This window comes from Ornithorhynchus anatinus, chromosome 7 (assembly GCF_004115215.2).
Source record: "Ornithorhynchus anatinus isolate Pmale09 chromosome 7, mOrnAna1.pri.v4, whole genome shotgun sequence".
Lineage (NCBI taxonomy): Eukaryota > Metazoa > Chordata > Mammalia > Monotremata > Ornithorhynchidae > Ornithorhynchus > Ornithorhynchus anatinus.
The window spans coordinates 21,832,886-21,850,288 of record NC_041734.1 but is presented as its reverse complement, the minus strand read 5'-3'; the positions used below and the strand labels follow the sequence as shown (position 1 = coordinate 21,850,288).

Here is a 17,403-nt window from a genome sequence, read left to right as displayed (position 1 = left end):
GAGGTCCTGGCTTCGACTCCCGGCTCTGCCGCTGGTCAGCCGGGTGACTCTGGGCGAGTCCCTTCACTTCTCTGTGCCTCAGTTACCTCATCTGTGAAGATGGGGATGAAGACTGTGAGCCTCACGTGGGGCAACCCGATGACCCTGTCCCTACCCCAGCGCTTAGAACAGCGGTCGGCACGTAGTAAGCGTTTAACGAATACCAGCAACGTTATTATTATTATTATTTTGGGGTCCCAAGTAAACTCTCCAGCGGGTTCACCACAGCTGAGGAGGTTGTAAGCTCGCTCTGGGCAGGGAAGGTGTCTGTTCCGTAGATTGTATCCTCCCGAGACCTTAGTGAGCGCTCAGCAAATACAACTGACTGCCTGGCTGGTGGGCGAACCACATCTGTAGAAAGCCTCGGGTCTAGGGGAGCAGAATAATAATAATTACGGTACCAGTTAAGCGCTTACTGTGTGCCAGGCCCTGTCCTAAGCACTGGGATGATTAGAAGATAATGTTGGTATTTGTTAAGCGCTTACTACGTTCTAAGCGCTAGGGTAGATACAGGGTGATCAGATTGTCCCACATGAGGCTCACAGTCTTCCGCCTCATTTTACAGACGAGGTAAGTGAGGCACAGAGAAGCTGAGTGACTTGCCAATCAGGTTGACACGGGCCCTGGCCCACGAGGGGCTCACGGTCTTAATCCCCCTTTTCCAGATGAGGGAACTGAGGCACAGAGAAGTGACATCACTTGCCCATGGGCACGCGGCGGAGGCAGAATTAGGACCCAGTCCTCCTGACTCCCAGAAGCGGCGTGGTCTAGCGGGCAGGGCACGGGCCTGGGAATCAGAAGGATGTAGGTTCTAGTTCCGGCTCCGCCACTTGTCTGCTGGGTGACCATGGGCAAGTCACTGTGCCTCAGTTGCTCCATCTGTAAAATGGGGGAGGAAGACCGGGAGCCCCGTATGGGTCAGGGACCGTGTCCAACCGGCAGCATGGCCTAGTGGCAAGAGCCCGGGCTTGGGAGTCGGAGGTCGTGGGTTCTAATCCCGACTCCGCCCCTAGTCTGCTGTGGGACCTTGGGCAAGTCATTTAACTTCTCTGGGCCTCAGTCGCCTCATCTGGAAAAATGGGGATTAAAAAATGTGAGCCCCCCTCCGTGGGACAATCCGATTACCCGGTATCTACCCCAGCGCTTAGAACAGTGCTCTGCACCTAATACCATAATTATTATTATTATTATATGAGAAGGTCACTGGTTCTAATCCCGGCTCCGCCACTTCTCTGCTGTGTGACCTGGGGCAAGTTACTTGGCTTCTCTGGGCCTCGGTTCCCTCATCTGGAAAATGGGGATTAAGAGTCTGAGCCTCATATGGGTCAGGGACCGTGTCCCCAACCTGATTACCTCGTATTCATTCAGTCGCAACGTATCTACCCCAGGGCTCAGAACAACGCTTGGCACGTACTAAGTGCTCGAGAAATACCATAATGATTATTCCTACTTAACTTCTCTGTGCCTCAGTTCCCTCATCTGTCAAATGGGGATGAAGACTGTGAGCCCCACGTGGGACCACCTGATTCCCCTGTGTCTACCCCAGCGCTTAGAACAGTGCTCTGCACACAGTAAGCGCTTAACAAATACCAACATTATTATTATTATTACCGCAGTGCCTGGTACGGAGTAAGCGTTTAACAAATACTACTGTTATCAGTATTATTGTTACCCCAGAGCTTAGGGCAGTGCCGGGCACGTAGTAAGCACTTAACGAATGCCGTAATTATTATTATTAGAATCCCAACGCTTAGAACAGTGTCTGGCCCGTAGTAAGCGCTTAACAAATGCTATATTACCGTTATAATCCCAGCGCTTGGAAGAGTGTCGGAGCTCCCCTTCTCCGGGAGGCCTTCCCAGACCGAGCCCGCCCTCCGCTCCTCCTCCCCTCCCCATCGCCCCGACTCCCTCCCTCCGCTCTGCCCCCTTCCCGTCCCCACGCGCTTGTCTGCAATTTGTACCTATTTATTGCTCTATTCATTTTATTAACGACGCACATTTACCTACGGTTCTATTTTTCTACTTTGCTGGTACCGATGCCCGTCTCCTTGTTTTGTTCTGTCTGTCTCCCCCTTCTAGACGGTGAGCCCGCTGTTGGGTAGGGGATTGCCTCTATCGGTTGCCGAACTGGACTTCCCAAAGCGCTCAGTAGAGTCCGAGGTCATGGGTTCGAATCCCGGATCCACCACTCGTCAGCCGTGTGACCGCGGGCAAGTCACTTCACTCCTCTGGGCCTCAGTTCCCTCGACCGTAAAACGGGGATGAAGACCGGGAGCCTCACGTGGGACAACCTGATGACCCTGGATCTCCCCCAGCGCTTAGAACGGTGCTCTGCACATAGTAAGCGCTTAACAAATACCACCACTGTCAGTAGAGTGCCCCGCACACGCTACGCGCTCGACAGACGCGACAGTGAATGAACCGATACCACGATTAGCATGACGATTATAACCGCGGTGATCAGAACGGTGCCCGGCACGTAGGAAGCGTCCGACGGACGCCGTTATCATCATCAACCCGGAGCGGCACCTGGTACGTAGCGAGGGCTTAACGGATACCGTTGAAAAAGCCAAAGAATCGGTCCCGGATCGGGCCCCGAGCCAAGCGGGGGCCCGGCCCCGCTCGGGGGTCGTCTCCCTCCCGAGGCTCATTTGAATGAGAAACGCCCGCCCGGCTCTCTAAATCCAGCCGGACAATGGAGGGCCCAAGCAACAAGGACGGACATCTGTCGCGCCAGCTGACCGGCCCGCCCGGACGCCACCTCGCCGCATCTGCTCCCCCGGGCCTCGGGGCGGGGGCCGGCTGGGCGGGGGTCGGTGTTTGTGCGGTGTGCGTGTCTGTGTCGTGCGTACCTGTGGGGTGCGTGGGGGGCGAGGGGCCCGTCGGCCCGGGGCCCAAAGTTAGGCCCATCCTGGCCTGGGCCGCCACTCCTCCCTTGCGACGGGAAACCGGCGTCCCGGGCGGACCCTGACCCCCCCCCAACCCCACGGGACGCGCCCCAAGATGAGAAGCGGCGTGGCTCAGTGGAAAGAGCCTGGCCTTGGGAGTCGGAGGTCGTGAGTTCTAATCCCGCATTCTGCCACTTGTCAGTTGGGGGACTTTGGGCCAGTCGCTTCACTTCTCTGGGCCTCAGTTCCCTCGTCGGGGAAGCAGCGCGGCTCAGCGGAAAGAGCCTGGGCTTCGGAGCCGGAGGTCATGGGTTCGACTCCCGGCTCTGCCACTTGTCAGCCGTGTGACTGCGGGCGAGTCGCTTCGCTTCTCCGTGCCTCAGCGACCTCATCTGTAAAATGGGGATGAAGACTGTGAGCCCCACGTGGGACAACCTGTGCTGTCTACCCCAGCGCTCAGAACAGTGCTGTGCACGTAGTAAGCGCTTAACAAATACCAACATTATTAAAAAGGGGATGAAGTCTGGGAGCCCTACGGGGGACACCCTGCTGACCTTGTACCTACCCCAGGGCCTAGAACAATGCTTGGCACATCGTAAGCGCTTGGCAAATGCCATCAGTATTATTCATTCAATAGTATTTATTGAGCGCTTACTATGTGCAGAGCACTGTACTAAGCGCTTGGAATGTACAAATCGGTAACAGATAGAGACAGTCCCTGCCCTTTGACGCGCTTACGGTCTAATCGGGGGGGACGGACAGACGAGAACAATAGCAATAAATAGAATCAAAAGCAGCGTGGCTCAGTGGAAAGAACATGGGCTTTGGAGTCAGGGCTCATGAGTTCGAATCCCAGCTCTGCCACTTGTCTGCTGTGTGACTGTGGGCAAGTCACTTAACTTCTCTGGGCCTCAGTTCCCTCATCTGTAAAATGGGGATGAAGACTGTGAGCCCCACGTGGGACAACCTGATTCCCCTGTGTCTACCCCAGCGCTTAGAACAGTGCTTGGCACATAGTAAGCGCTTAACAAATACCAACATTAATTATTATTATTATTATTATTATTATCCTAGTGGCAAGAGCACCGGTTTGGGAGTCGGGGGCCGCCAACCCCCCTCCCCGTCGCCCCGACTCCCTCCCTCTGCTCTACCCTCTTCCCCTCCCCACAGCACTTGTCTATATTTCTATATATTATTTATTACTCCGTTGATTTTATTCATGATGCGTATATAGCTATGATTCTATTTATCTACTTTGATGGTATTGATGCCCAATTGTTTTGCTTTGCTGTCCGTCTCCCCGGTTTAGACCGTGAGCCCGTCGTTGGGCAGGCATGGTCTCTATCTGTTGCCCAATTGTACATTCCCAGCGCTTAGTACAGTGCTCTGCACACAGTAAATGCTCAATAAATACCATTGAATGAATGAATAAATAATCCCCCTTCCACCACTGGTCTGCTGTCTGATCTTGGGCAGATCGCTTCGCTTTGCTGGGCCTCGGTTACCTCAGCTGTAAAATGGGGATTGACACGGTGAGCCCCACGTGGGACCGGAGCTGTGGCCAACCCGATGACCTCGTATCTACCCCAGGGGCGGGAAGAGCGCTGGGCACATAGTAAGCGCCTAAGAAGTAGCCTATTTAGAAAGAGCCTGGGCTTGGGGGTCGGAGGTCATGGCTTCTAATCCCCGCTCGGCTTCATTCGATCGTATTTACTGAGCGCTTCCCGTGTGCAGAGCACTGGGCTACGCGCTTGGTCACCGGGCCTCGGTGGCCTCCTCTGTCAAATGGGGATGAAGACCGGGGGCCCCACCTGATGATCGCGGCTCTACCCCGGCGCTAAGAGCGCTCGGCACATAGTAAGCGCTTTAAGAAATACCCCAATTACTGAGAGCCTGGGCTTGGGAGTCAGAGGTCATGGCTTCTATTCCCCGCATCTTCATTGGATCGTATTTACTGAGCGAGTCCCGTGTGCAGAGCACTGTGCTACGCGCTTGGGATGTACAATTCGTCTGCTGTGTGACCCTGGGCGAGTCCCTTCACCGGGCCTCGGTGACCTCCTCTGTCAAATGGGGATGAAGACCGGGGGCCCCACCGGATGACCTCGGCTCTACCCCGGCGCTGAGGAGAGCGCTTGGCACATAGTAAGCGCTTAAGAAATACCCTGATTAGAAATCGCCTGGGCTTGGTGGGGGGGGGGGGGTCAGAGGTCATGGCTTCTAATCCCCGCTCGGTCGCTCCTCTTCATCCGATCGTACTTACTGAGCGCTTCCGCTGTGCAGAGCACTGTGCTCCGCGCTTGGCCACCGGGCCTCACTGACCTCCTCTGTCAAATGGGGATGAAGACCGGGCGCCCCACCCTTTGACCTCGGCTCTACCCCGGCGCTCGGCACGTAGTAGGCGCTTAATTTCTTATCATCTGGGGGAAGCAGCGCGGCTCCGGGGCAAGAGCCCGGGCTTGGGAGTCGGAGGTCACGGGTTCGACTCCCGGCTCTGCCCCTTGGCCGCCGCGGGACTGTGGGCGAGTCGCTTCGCTTCCGTGGGCCTCAGTCACCTCATCTGTCCAATGGGGATGAAGACCGGGAGCCTCACGAGGGTCGACCCCGTGTCTCCCCCAGCGCTTGGAACAGTGCTCGGCACAGAGTCAGCGCTTAACAAACACCAACATCATTACTATTACTCCTTCACTTTTCTGGGCCTCGGTGACCTCATCTGTCCAATGGGGGTGAGGCCTGGGAGCCTCACGTGGGACAACCTGATGACCCTGGATCTCCCCCAGCGCTTAGCACAGTGCTCTGCACAGAGGAAGCACTTAACAGAGACCAACATTATCATCATTGGCCTTACCGCGGAGGGGCTTGGGAAATGAACCAAACCAACGACCGGAAGTGGGGGGGGGGAGGGAGCAGGCTGTTGGGGGGGAGGGGCAACAGCCGAGCTCGGAGGAGAGGGGGAGGGTGTAAGGGGGGGGGGTCCCCGGCTTTGAAGGCAGGGGGAGACCTGGGGGGCTCGCTGGGGTTTTAACAAGGGGGCCCCCGAGCCGCCACGGGCGAGAAGCGGGGCGCCATGGCGTAGGCCCGGGCCCGAGGCGAGGCCTCCTCCCCGTCCCCGCCGGCCGCCAGCCAATGGGAAGCGCCGCCGCCTCAGAGGTGGGCGGGGCCGGCGGGCGCGCGCAGGCGCGGTAGGCGCGGGGCCGGGAGAGGGCGGGGGCGGTGCGCGCCGTGCGTGCCGTGCGTGCCGTGCGCGCCGTGCGTGGGGACCCGGATGCGGAGCCGCGGCGGGCGGGCGGGCGGGCAGAGCGGCCGGCGGGCAGCGGCCGCGGCGGACGGGGCCCCCTCGCCGTCCCGCCGCGCCGCGCCCCCCGCCTCGCCCCGATGAGTAACTCGCGGAATAACCGGGTGATGGTGGAGGGCGTCGGGGCCCGGGTGGTGCGGGGCCCCGACTGGAAGTGGGGCAAGCAGGACGGCGGCGAGGGCCACGTGGGCACCGTGCGCAGCTTCGAGAGCCCCGAGGAGGTGGTGGTGGTCTGGGACAACGGCACGGCCGCCAACTACCGCTGCTCCGGGGCCTACGACCTCCGCATCCTCGACAGCGCGCCCACCGGTAAGCCCCGGGGAGGGAGGAGGCGGGCCGGGAGGGCCGCGGCGGCTCCAGCCCCCGGGCACCGGCTCCAGAGCGGCCCCGGGGCCCTGCACCCCCGGACCTCACGGCGGACCCCGCCCTGAGCCCCGGACTCTGGTCCCCCGGACGCCAGAGCAGCCCCCCGCCCTGAACCCCCGGCTCTGGTCCCCCAGGACCCCGCAGCCGGACACTCGAGCAGCCCCCCGCCCTGAGCCCCCGGCTCTGGTCCCCCGGACGCCAGAGCAGCCCCCCACCCTGAACCTCAGGCCCCGGACCCCCAGGATCCCCGCAGCCGGACCCCAGAGCAGTCCCCTGGACACTCGAGCAGCCCCCCCGCCCCGAACCCCCGGCTCTGGTCCCCCAGGACCCCGCAGCCGGACACTAGAGCAGCTCCCCGGTCCGAGCCTCATGCCCCGGACCCCCAGGACCCCGCAGCCCGACACCCGAGCGGCTCCCCCGGCCTGAAGTTCAGGCCCCGGACCCCCAGGTTCCCCGCAGCCGGACACCCGAGCAGCCCCCCCGGCCTCAACTCCTGGCCCTGGTCCCCTGGGGACCAGAGCAGCTCCTCGGCCTGAGCCCCGGGCCCTGGACCCGTGGACACGAGAGCGGCCCCCCGCCCTGAACCCCTAGGACCCCGCAGCCGGACACCAGAGGAGGCCCCCCGGCCTGAGCCCCAGATCTTGGCCCCCCCCCCCCCCCCGGACACGAGAGCGGCCCCCGCCCTGAGCCCCAGGCCCTGGATCCCAAGCCCTGGCCCCCCGGGGACCCCGCAGCCGGACCCCGGAGCGGTTCCCTGGACACGAGAGCAGCCCCCCGCCCTGAACCCCAGGCCCCGGACCCCCGGGGACCCCGCAGCCAAACACGAGAGCGGCCCCCGGCCGGAGCCCCGGAACCTGGCCCCCCAGGACCCTGCGGCCGGACACCAGAGCAGCCCCCCGGCCTGAACCCCGGGCCCCGGGGACCCCGCAGCCGGACACCAGAGCGGCCCCGCCGCCCGAGTCCCGGACCCTGGTCCACCGGACACGAGAGCGGCCCCCCGCCCCGAGCCCCAGGACCTGGATCCCGACCTCCGGCCCCCCAGGACCCCGCAGCCGGACACCAGAGCAGCCCCCCGGGCCCTGGACCCCCAAGGACCCCGCAACCGGACGCGAGGAGCCTCCTGGCCTGAGCCCCTGACTCCAGGCCCCCGGGCGTGAGAGCAGCCCCCCGCCCCGAGCCCCAGGCCCCGGACCCCCAGGACCCCGCAGCCGGACACCGGAGCGGCTCCCCCGGCCTGAACCCCGGGCCCCGGACCCCCCGGTCCCTGCCACCAGGCTCGAGAGTAGCCCCGTCCCTCCCCGGGTCACGGGGCAGCCGGGCCGCTCCCCTCCTCACTGGTGCCGGGGGGTCGAGCAGACCTGCCAGACCTCTGGAAAGGGGCCCAAGATGGCCTTTGCCTCAATCCTTTAATCCGTTAATTCCCCTAGGGACGCCGGGGAACACAAGGTAAAGAAAGCGCAAACCCATCTGGGTTTTGGCATTTAAATTGCCTTTTGTCAAACCCCCCCGGGATTGCCCGTCCTGACCCAAGCGAGTCTGGGGTTGGGAATATCATCCCATCGCCACGCACGTCCGTGTGAATGCCGATGGGTTAATCCGTTTCCGCGGAAGGAGACTCACGACGATTTCAGCAGTTCCTTTGGTTTTGAACTTGTTTCGAGGCTTATGCAGATTAAAGTTTCATGCACCGGGTTGAAGACCAGTCAGCTGTAACAGATGGGTTTTTATAAAGGTCTTTTTTCGGCACTTTATTTTTACCAAGTCCTGGAGTGAATGAGATAATCATTGTGGTGTTTAAGTACTCACCGTGTGTCAAACACTGTGCCAAGCGCTGGGGTAGATACAAAGCGATCGTGCCGGACCCAGCCCCTGCCCCGTATGGGGCCCACGGTCTAAGCGGGAGGGAGGACGGTGATTGAATCCCCGTTTTGCAGATGAGGAAACTTCTCCGTGCCTCAGAGTCACACAGCAGGCGGGTCGTGGAGTCGAGATCGGGGAACCCAGGACCTCTGACCCCCGGGCCTCCGGTCTTTTGGTTTGATACTTTGCTCCACTCCCCAGATGGCTCACAGTCTGAGTATTCAATTGCTTAAAGTTCGACAGAACGTTCAGAATAATAATAATGACATTTGTTAGGCATCTGTGTACCGAGGACTGTGCTAAAAAGTTGGGTTGGATACAAGATAAACAGATTGGGCCCAGTCTGTGTGTTCCCTGCAGGAATCCGTCAAGGGAGAGGGAGAACAGATATCGGATCCCCATTTTGCAGATGAGGAGAACGAGGCACGGAGAAGTGAAAGGTCCAGGGGCTTAACAGCTGCCAAGGGGCGGAATTTAGAACCCAGGTTCTCCAACTCCCTGCCCCGTGCTCTTTCCACTAGACCATGCTGGTCTGCTACCGGATGATTGGTAATCGATTGAAACTGTGCTCCCGTAAGGTGTTCAGCTAGCACACGGGAATTTGCTTTTGCATCATTCGAATCCCTATTCGGTGTGGAAGCAAATAGACGTAGCTTTATTTTGATGTCTAGCTCCCAGCAACAGGTCCTCAGCAGGTGCAGCCACAGATGTAGATTCATGTGGAAATCATGTCTCTTCACGTGGTGGTGCGACTGTTGTAAACCTCATGCGGCCGATAGTGTTCTATGATGATCACCGATGCCCAGGTTGACCAGGTCAGTCTGATGAAGGAAGGCCGTTGGAGACGGATCAGTCAGGGTGTATCTTGCTCTGGAGAGGTCTGCGTAACTTCTTTGGTGTTCCTTCTACGGCCGATCTAGTTACGCCAAGTCTTTTTGTTGTCGCCACTGCCGTTCTCGGTCGAGTTTCTCGATACCTCTGCTGTTCCGCCGGTATTCCCAAGAAAGTGGACAATCCCTCCCTTCCAACCCGACCAAGCCGCTCTTGAGAATCGTGCGGTTTTAGCAGATGAGTGAAGGCACGCTGGTGCCTGCTGTTGTCAGGGATGGTCTGTTCCGTAACCACCGTCGGCACTGATTCACCCTGCGGGGTCTAGGTTCGGAGCCAACCGTCACTACTCCTGCAGAAGCAACTTGAGCCCCTACCTGCTGAGAGTAGGCCATCTCCCCTTAGTTGTCCGAACTCATCCGAATGGCAAGGGGCCGGGAAAGGTGCCCTGCTGTATTTTCAAGACCGTGGCGAGCAAGGGATTTTTGCCTCATTCGCCCACGGCCGCGGTTTCGCCGTCGGCCGAGTCTTCTTCGAACCCAAGGACGACTGTTGCAAGTGATTGAAAAAGCTGACGCCCGGCTGGCAGGTCTAGACCAGGCCGTACACACGCTTTGTCTGATCCTTGTAGTGCGTTTTCATTTTTGCTCCAGCTTCCCAATAAACAATGCCGTCAACTATAGGAAGTACAGTATTTGCATCGTTTGTTATAATAGGGTGACGGACTTAGGACCTCGTAACTTGGTTTGTGGGATCATTTTAGTCTGCAAAATAAAAAAGACAGAGCTCACTGTGAAGATCCGTGGACTACTGAGTGTGATTCTGGTCACTGCTTCTTAAGAGGTTCGCGAGCTGGAGAAGATGCAGAAAAGGACAGGGCAAGGGATTGGCGGCTAGGTCAGGCTGCGGTAGTTAAAGCTGTGTAGTCTGGAAAGGCTTAGGCTGAGGGGGGATGTGCTTGAAGTCTAAAAAATCGTAAATGGGTGCCCAGTGAAGCCAGAAGGGGGTCAACGAAAAGCAGAACAAAAATAATAATAACTTAAAAAACCCCACTTTACCCAGCAGGTTGTCAACACGTAGTTTTTTTTTTGCCACAGGAAGCTGGGCAAGCAGAAAACATCGGGATCAAGTAACGTTTGTATAAATTCAGGCAGACGTTACACTCTTCCCTCTGGAGTTCTGTTGTCAGTGTCAGGCAGAATACTGGGTGCTTGGCAATCGGGATAATAGTGTTAACCGAGGTTAACCCCGGGAACAGTGCTTTGTTCTTAAGTTGTCGGGAAGTACCAAAGTGTCCCGTTCTCTAAAGGGGGAGACAGATGTAAAAATATCGGTTCAGTAAAGGATCTAGTGGTCAGTTGACTAGTACACATAATTGAGAATGGCTATAAACAAGCGCATACGTGTTAGAACCGGTTGTTGGATTGAAACAGCTTGGGGTGATGGAACTCAATTGGAGAAGGCATGTTGTGGGAGTGGGATTTCAGGAAGGCTTTGAAGATGAGGAAATTTGTGATTTGGGGATGGAGGGCATTCAAACCGTTCACCCGTTTAGAGCAAGGGGATGGAGTCAGGAGGTTTAATATCAATAATAATAATAATAATAATGGTATTTGTTAAGCGCTTAAGATGTGGGGCTCACAGTCTTAATCCCCATATTACAGATGAGGTAACCGAGGCCCAGAGAAGTTAAGTGACTTGCCCAAAGTCACACAGCCGACAAGCGGTGGAGCCGGGGTTAGAACCCATGACTTCTGACTCCCCAGCCCGGGCTTTTTTCACTGAGCCACGCTGTCTGAGAGGTTATGGTTAAAAGGTGATTTTGGAGAGTGATGGTAATTGTGGTATTTAATTCCTTACTATGAGCCAAACACCGTCTCGAGAATCAGGGTACAGACCGGACAGACAGGTCAGACGGAGTCCCGGTCCCACATGGGTTCACAGTCCAAGTAGGAGAGAGAGAAAGAACAAGTGGGAGCGTAGTGGTTAAAAAGATCAGTTAAATAAGATGGGGTGAGGGAGTGGAGAGCCTTGAAGCCACTCATGAGGAGGTTTTTTGATGTGATGGGATCTGGAAAACCAGTGGAAGGTTTAGTGTAGAGTGTGGAGATGTGGGCTTGAGTGACATTTCAAGCAACAGTATCTACTGTGGTTTGGAGCGGGGAGATTCTGGGCTCTGGGAGGCCAGTGAGGATAATGCGATAGTTTAGCCGTGGCCAGACCGGAGCTTCTACTAGCGTGGAAACATTTTCGATGGAGCGGAAGAGGTGGATCTGGGAGTTGTGTGGCACAGAGTAAGCGCTTGATAAATAAAACTGATGGAAGAACAGCCAGGATTTAGTAGAAGGTTGAATTCTACTGCCCGGATCATTTGTCTAGAAAAAGCATCAGTCCATGTTTTTCTCACTCCTCAAGAACCTCCAGGGGTTGCCCATCCACCTCCACATCAAACAGAAGCTCCTTACCATTGGCTTTAAAGCACCAAATCACCTTGCCCCTTCCTACCTCACCTTGCTTCTCTCCTACTACAGCCCAGCCCACGCACTTTAGTCGTCTAACACCAACCCGCTCACTGTACCGCGATCCTGTCTGCCTTCCGCCATCCTGCCACTCACATCTTGCATCTGGCCCGGCAGTCCTTCCCCCTTCCTATCTGACGGGCCACCTCTCTCCCCTACCTTCAGAGCCTTATTAAAAACGCATTTCCGTGCTCCGCGCACAATGAGTGTACGGTAAACACCAATGATTGATTGGGTTGATGATGACGGAGGATAATGGCGTTATCGACCGAACCGGTAAAGTCAGGAGGAGAGTGGGTTTAGTGAGGGGACGAAAGATGAAAAGTTCTATTTTAGATATGCTGAATTTGAGGGGCTGACGGGACGTCCAAGTGGAGATGAACCAGAGGCCAAAGAGATGGGGATTTCAGGTCAGATGAGAGGTCAGAGCTAGATGGCTACCTCTGAGAGTCAGCTGGCAGGTAGGTGGTAGGTGAAACCGTGTGAGCTCCTCGAGAGTAGGTGTTGATAGGAAATCGGAGACTCAGAACAGCCTTACGGTGGGCCCACGGTGAAAAGATTGAGTATCAGAAGAGGAGCCGGCGAGCAAAACTGAAAAGAAGCAGGCAAATTGGAGAACAACCAGCTTACCAGGTACCGTGTGAGTCAAACCAGGGTCTGATAATGTTTCAAGAAGGAAGGAGTGGGCGGCAAGGAGGTCAGAGAGAATCAGAATGAAGTAGAGGCCTCTGGATTTGGCCAGATGGAGGCCTTTGACCCTAGAAAGCACCATCTCGAGCGAGTGAAGGGCCGAAAGCCCAACGGTAGAATTGGTGGAGAGCAGGCGTATTTGACATTTGTCAGGACTATAATGATAAAAGTAATTGTGCTTTTTGTTGAAAGCTAATTGTGTGCCGAGCACCGAACCAAGGGATGCGGTAGATCTCTCCCCCTGCCCTCCATCTCTTGCCCTTAATGGTCTAGCCAGACATTTCATCAATTAAAATTGAAACCGTTAGGTGTGGTCTCCTTTAAAATCTCCCCTGTACTTCTCTAGTCCTTGCCTCCTCTTTAACTCTCCCACCCTCAGCATCTCAAGATGAAATCTCCTGCCTCCTCAGATTCTGCTCTCTCCACCTGCACCTCTGACCCCGTCCCTTCACACCACACAATAATAATACTTGGTATTTTTTTAGGCGCTCACTATGTGCCGAGCACTGTGATACAAGATAATCAGACCCCCCCATGGGGCTCTCAGAACAAGTAGGAAGGAGAGCAGGTATTAAATCTCCATTTTGCGGATGAGGGAACCGAGCCCCGGAGAAGTTAAAAGACTCGCCCAAGGTCACAAGGCAGGTGTGGCAAAGCCAGGATTAGAATTCAGGGCCTCTGGTTCCCAGGCTCGTGCTTGCTTTCACCTGGCCGTGCTGCTTCCCTTCTTCCCTCCCTGAAGGCAGTCTTCAGTCGTTCACTCTCCAGTGGCTCCTTCCCCTCTGCTTAGAAACACGCTCATGTATTCCCTTGACCCTATGGCTCCCTCCAGTTATCACCCCATCTCCCTCTTTCCATTCCTCTCCAAACACCTTGAGCAACCTGTCTACACCCACTGCCTCCATTTCCTTTCCGTGACACCACCTCCCCCTCCAACACACACACACAGTCCCCCGCCCCAACAATCTGGCTTTTGACCCCTTCACTTCAGGGAAGCACCCTTTCCTCACGTCCCCACTGACCTCCTTACCAAAAGCAATGGCCTCTACGCTATCCCGATCTTCCTTGACCTCTCCACTGCTTCCAACTCTGTGGACCAGCTCCTTCACTTGGAAACATTTCCTTCATTGTCCTCCCCTGGCTCTTCTAGCTCATCAGCCCCCACGGTTCCAGCTACTGTCTCTCCCTACGTGATTCCCAACTCTGCCTCTCCAGCCCTGATCTCTCATCTTCTCTGCAGTCTCGCGTTTCCCTCTGCCCTCAGCAGCTCTTTACTTCTCGGTCCCACTGACACCGCAAACTTAACTCGTCCGAAACAGAACTCTGTCCTCCCCCGACTCTCTTATCGCTATAGACAGCATCACCATTCTCCCTGTCTCACAAGCCCGTAACCATGGCACTATCCTCGACTCATCTCTCTCATTCAACCCACACACCCTATCTGTCATGAAATCCCGTCGGTTCTATCTTCACGGCATCTCTAGAATCCACCCTCTCCTCTCCATCCGAACCGCTGGCGCGCCGCTCCGAGCACGAGAAGCAGCGCGGCTCGGTGGAAAGAGCCCCGGCTTGGGAGTCGGAGGTCGTGGGGTCTAATCCCGCCTCTGCCACTTGTCAGGTGTGTGACTTTGGACGAGTCGCCTCACTTCTCTGTGCCTCAGTTACCTCATCTGAAAAATGGGATTTAAGACAGCGATCCCCACGTGGGACAACCCGATTACCTTGTATCTACCCCAGTGCTTAGAAAGTGCTTGGTACCTAGTAAGCGCTTAACAAACACCACCATCATCACTATTATTATTATTATTATTATAATAATTTCCCACCTGGACTACTGCATCAGCCTCCTCACCGACTTCCCTAAATCCCGTCCTCCCCACCTTCCACTGCCAACTTCACTCTGCTGCCTGGATCGTTTTTCTGAAAAGCTGTTCAGTCCGTATCATCATCGGTGGTATCTACCGAGCCCTTACTCTGTGCGGATTGCTGTACTAAGTAACTGGAAGACTACAACGGAGTTGGCCATATCTTCCCCCACCCCTCGAAAACCTCCGATGCCTGGGCATCCCCTAGGCTTCAGACAGAAACTCTTCACCTTGGGCTTCAGCGCACTCACTAAGTGCTGTCCCCGCTACCTTAAATTACTGATTTCCACCCAACCCGCTCTGCTCCTCTGATGCCAGCCTACTTACTGTTCTTCAGTCTTGCCTAAATTACTACTGGTCCTTCGCCCACTTTCTCCCTCTGTCCTGGAACTCCCTCCCCTTCGGATCTGACCACTCTCCCCACCGTCAAAGCCTTATTAAAATCACATCTCCTTAGAGGCCTTCTGCTGACCAAGCCCTCGTTTCTTCCACTCCTCCATCCTGCATCACCCTCGCGCTTGGATTTCCACCCTTTATTCACTCCTCCTTCAGCCCCACAGGATTTATATCCATGTCTGTACTTTATATTAATATCTGTTCCCTCTTTTAAGACTGTAATCTCCTTGTGGGGAGGGAATGTGTCAAACGACTCTGCTATATTGTTCTCTTCCAAAGGTTTAATACAGTGCACTCTACAAAATAAGCTCTCCATAAATACGACTGACTGATTCCCCTCTTGGCATTAAGTTCTTTGCTGACTGGGATCATGTCTACCAGCTCTCTTGTATTGTCCCGACCTCTGGGTACAGTGCCCTCCCTGCACACAGTAAGTGCTCATTAAATACAATTGATACCGCCTGAAAACCTCAAGTGGTTTTATTAAAGTTTCCCAGGACCTAGAACAAGCTCCTTTTTGACTGCATAGTGCATCAAACCCAGTAACAGCCTCATCTTCTCTACAGTCGTGTGAGGTAACGCAGAGTTTAACAAGGCTGCTGGATGGGAGAGAGGTGACCCTTATGTGGGCTCCGCTAAGGGGGGGCAAGGTCAAGAGGAAATATGCCGCTAGAACTTTATTTTAGATTTTCCCCCTCAAGCTATGCAGGTAGTGACGACTGACTTAGCTTATTTCGTTTTGGATCTTTTGGGCATTTCTCCACCGGTCACGTTTCAGACATTTCTCCCCAACCCCCGCTGATGAAGGAGAAGGAGAGCAAGCAGATTCTGATTCTAGCAAAGCACGGCACCAAACCTTTCCCCGTGAATTCCCGATACCTTAGTCACGTCGACCCCTCGGCCATCATAAAAACCCACGTATTTTATGCTCAGCCTCACTGGTTATATGTGTTTCTGTGCAGATTCAGCTAATTCATGTTTGACACACAGGGTTCACCAAGTACCACTGAATGATTCATTCAGACCTGTCCTATACTTGTTCTTCCTGCACCACTTTTTATCAGGTCTCGGTTCGATCGAATGCTTCCCGTGGGCAGGAGATGAGTTTTGTTCTTATTGTACTCTCCCCAGGGCTTAGTACAGTGCATTGGACTCCGTAGACGCTCGGTCGGTATCGCCTACTTGGTAATGAAATTTGTGAAAATGCTGAAAGCAGCCGCGGAGGGAAAGGGAGCGGCTTTGGTGAGAAGAATCTTCCATTGTTGGTGTTTGGTTTAGGGGCAGATTAGCAGGAGCAGATGGTTTGCATCTCTTGTCGAACTTTCCTTGTTCTGGAGAGGGAGGACCCTTTAGAAAGCAGTTCTCTGTGTCTGGCCTGGGGCCAACAGGCTTGTCAGATCGAAAAGCCAGATTGTCCATAGTGACAATCCGTATAGGTGCCGTGTAGGCCATGGCTGCTTCTTTGGAGATACGGGAGACCTCCGGGAACGGCAGTCTCCCCCGTTGGTGCGTGGTGGTGGACCTTTGTCCCCTGGGATTCCTGTTCGACCGCTGCCCGGACTGCATTTTTTTCGACCCTCCTTCCGGCCCTAATCCGAGCTAAACCCCGGCGGAAAGGCTGCCAAGTCTTACAGGCTCCCTTGGGGCCCAGAAGGGAACCTGTTCCACAGTTCTGAGGAATTCCAGGAAGCCTCCCCTCCCGTCTGGGGAACGACACCTGTGTTTGGACTCGCTGCACGTGCTCCGCTACCATAAAGAAGCTTGAGTTCGGTCCGCGCGACTGGGAGCACACGGGCTAACTTATTTGGGATGGAGCCCTCTGAGACGGGCTGGTTTTGGGTGGACGGAGGAGAGCCGGCTCGACCGAGCAATACGGGACTCCCGTGGCAGCTGGCTGTGAGTGAGGTCTGTGCTTTCCTCCCCGCCGTTGGTTCGGTAACTATTCGTGAGCACTGAAATTAGGGAGGGTAAGGAGGAGGGCAGGTTAGGGATGCAGCTTATCTTAACGCCGCTGTTTGTTAGTACTGTGGATTAAATACTTAGTGGGACAAGTCAAAAGGGTCTAGAATGCTTTTCCGCTCTACATTACAGGGAACGACAACATTGGATTATGCGGTCCTCTGCCAATCTAATTGGTTTCCCTACCTTGATTCCAAGGAGGTCCGGAACATTGCGGGATTTCATTTCAAAGTATCTGCCAGTTCTCTTGTACTCACCCAACTGCACAGTGCAGTGCTCTGCACGTGAGAAGCGCTCATGAGATGCCATCGATTGATTGGAGTGGGTTAAACTTTGAAGAATAATTCAGTCTTTCATACGTGACGACGTTTATTGATGTTAAAAAGCTATATAATGGCCTTACACACTAGTGACACAACGAGAAGGGAACCTGCACGTTATTTTTCCAAGACTGCCTTAAAAAAGGGGGTACTCTTGAGTATCCATACCATAACTGCTCCTCCAGGGCTAACCTTCTCACTGTGCCTCGATCTCGCCTGTCTCGCCGCCGACCCCTGGCCCACGTCCTGCCTCTGGCTTGGAACGCCCTCTCCTCAAATCCAGCAGACAATAATCTCCCCCTCCCCCCCAAAGAAAAAGCCTTCTTGAAGGCCCATCTCCTCCAAGAGGCCTTTCCGGACTAAGCCCCGCTTTTCCTCGTC

The 17,403-nt window shown here is 55.5% G+C and overlaps 1 protein-coding gene across 1 annotated transcript in view; it reads left to right on the top strand.

The window, feature by feature from the left end:
• Positions 1-6,268: 6,268 nt before the first annotated feature.
• The window catches only part of MIB1 (MIB E3 ubiquitin protein ligase 1), a 119,563-nt gene continuing 108,428 nt past the window's right edge, over positions 6,269-17,403 (top strand). Inside the window, exon 1 of the mRNA XM_029068822.2 lies at positions 6,269-6,528. Within this exon, the coding sequence (XP_028924655.1) occupies positions 6,300-6,528 (229 nt within the window). The 5' untranslated portion in view covers positions 6,269-6,299. The remainder of the gene's footprint in view (positions 6,529-17,403) is intronic.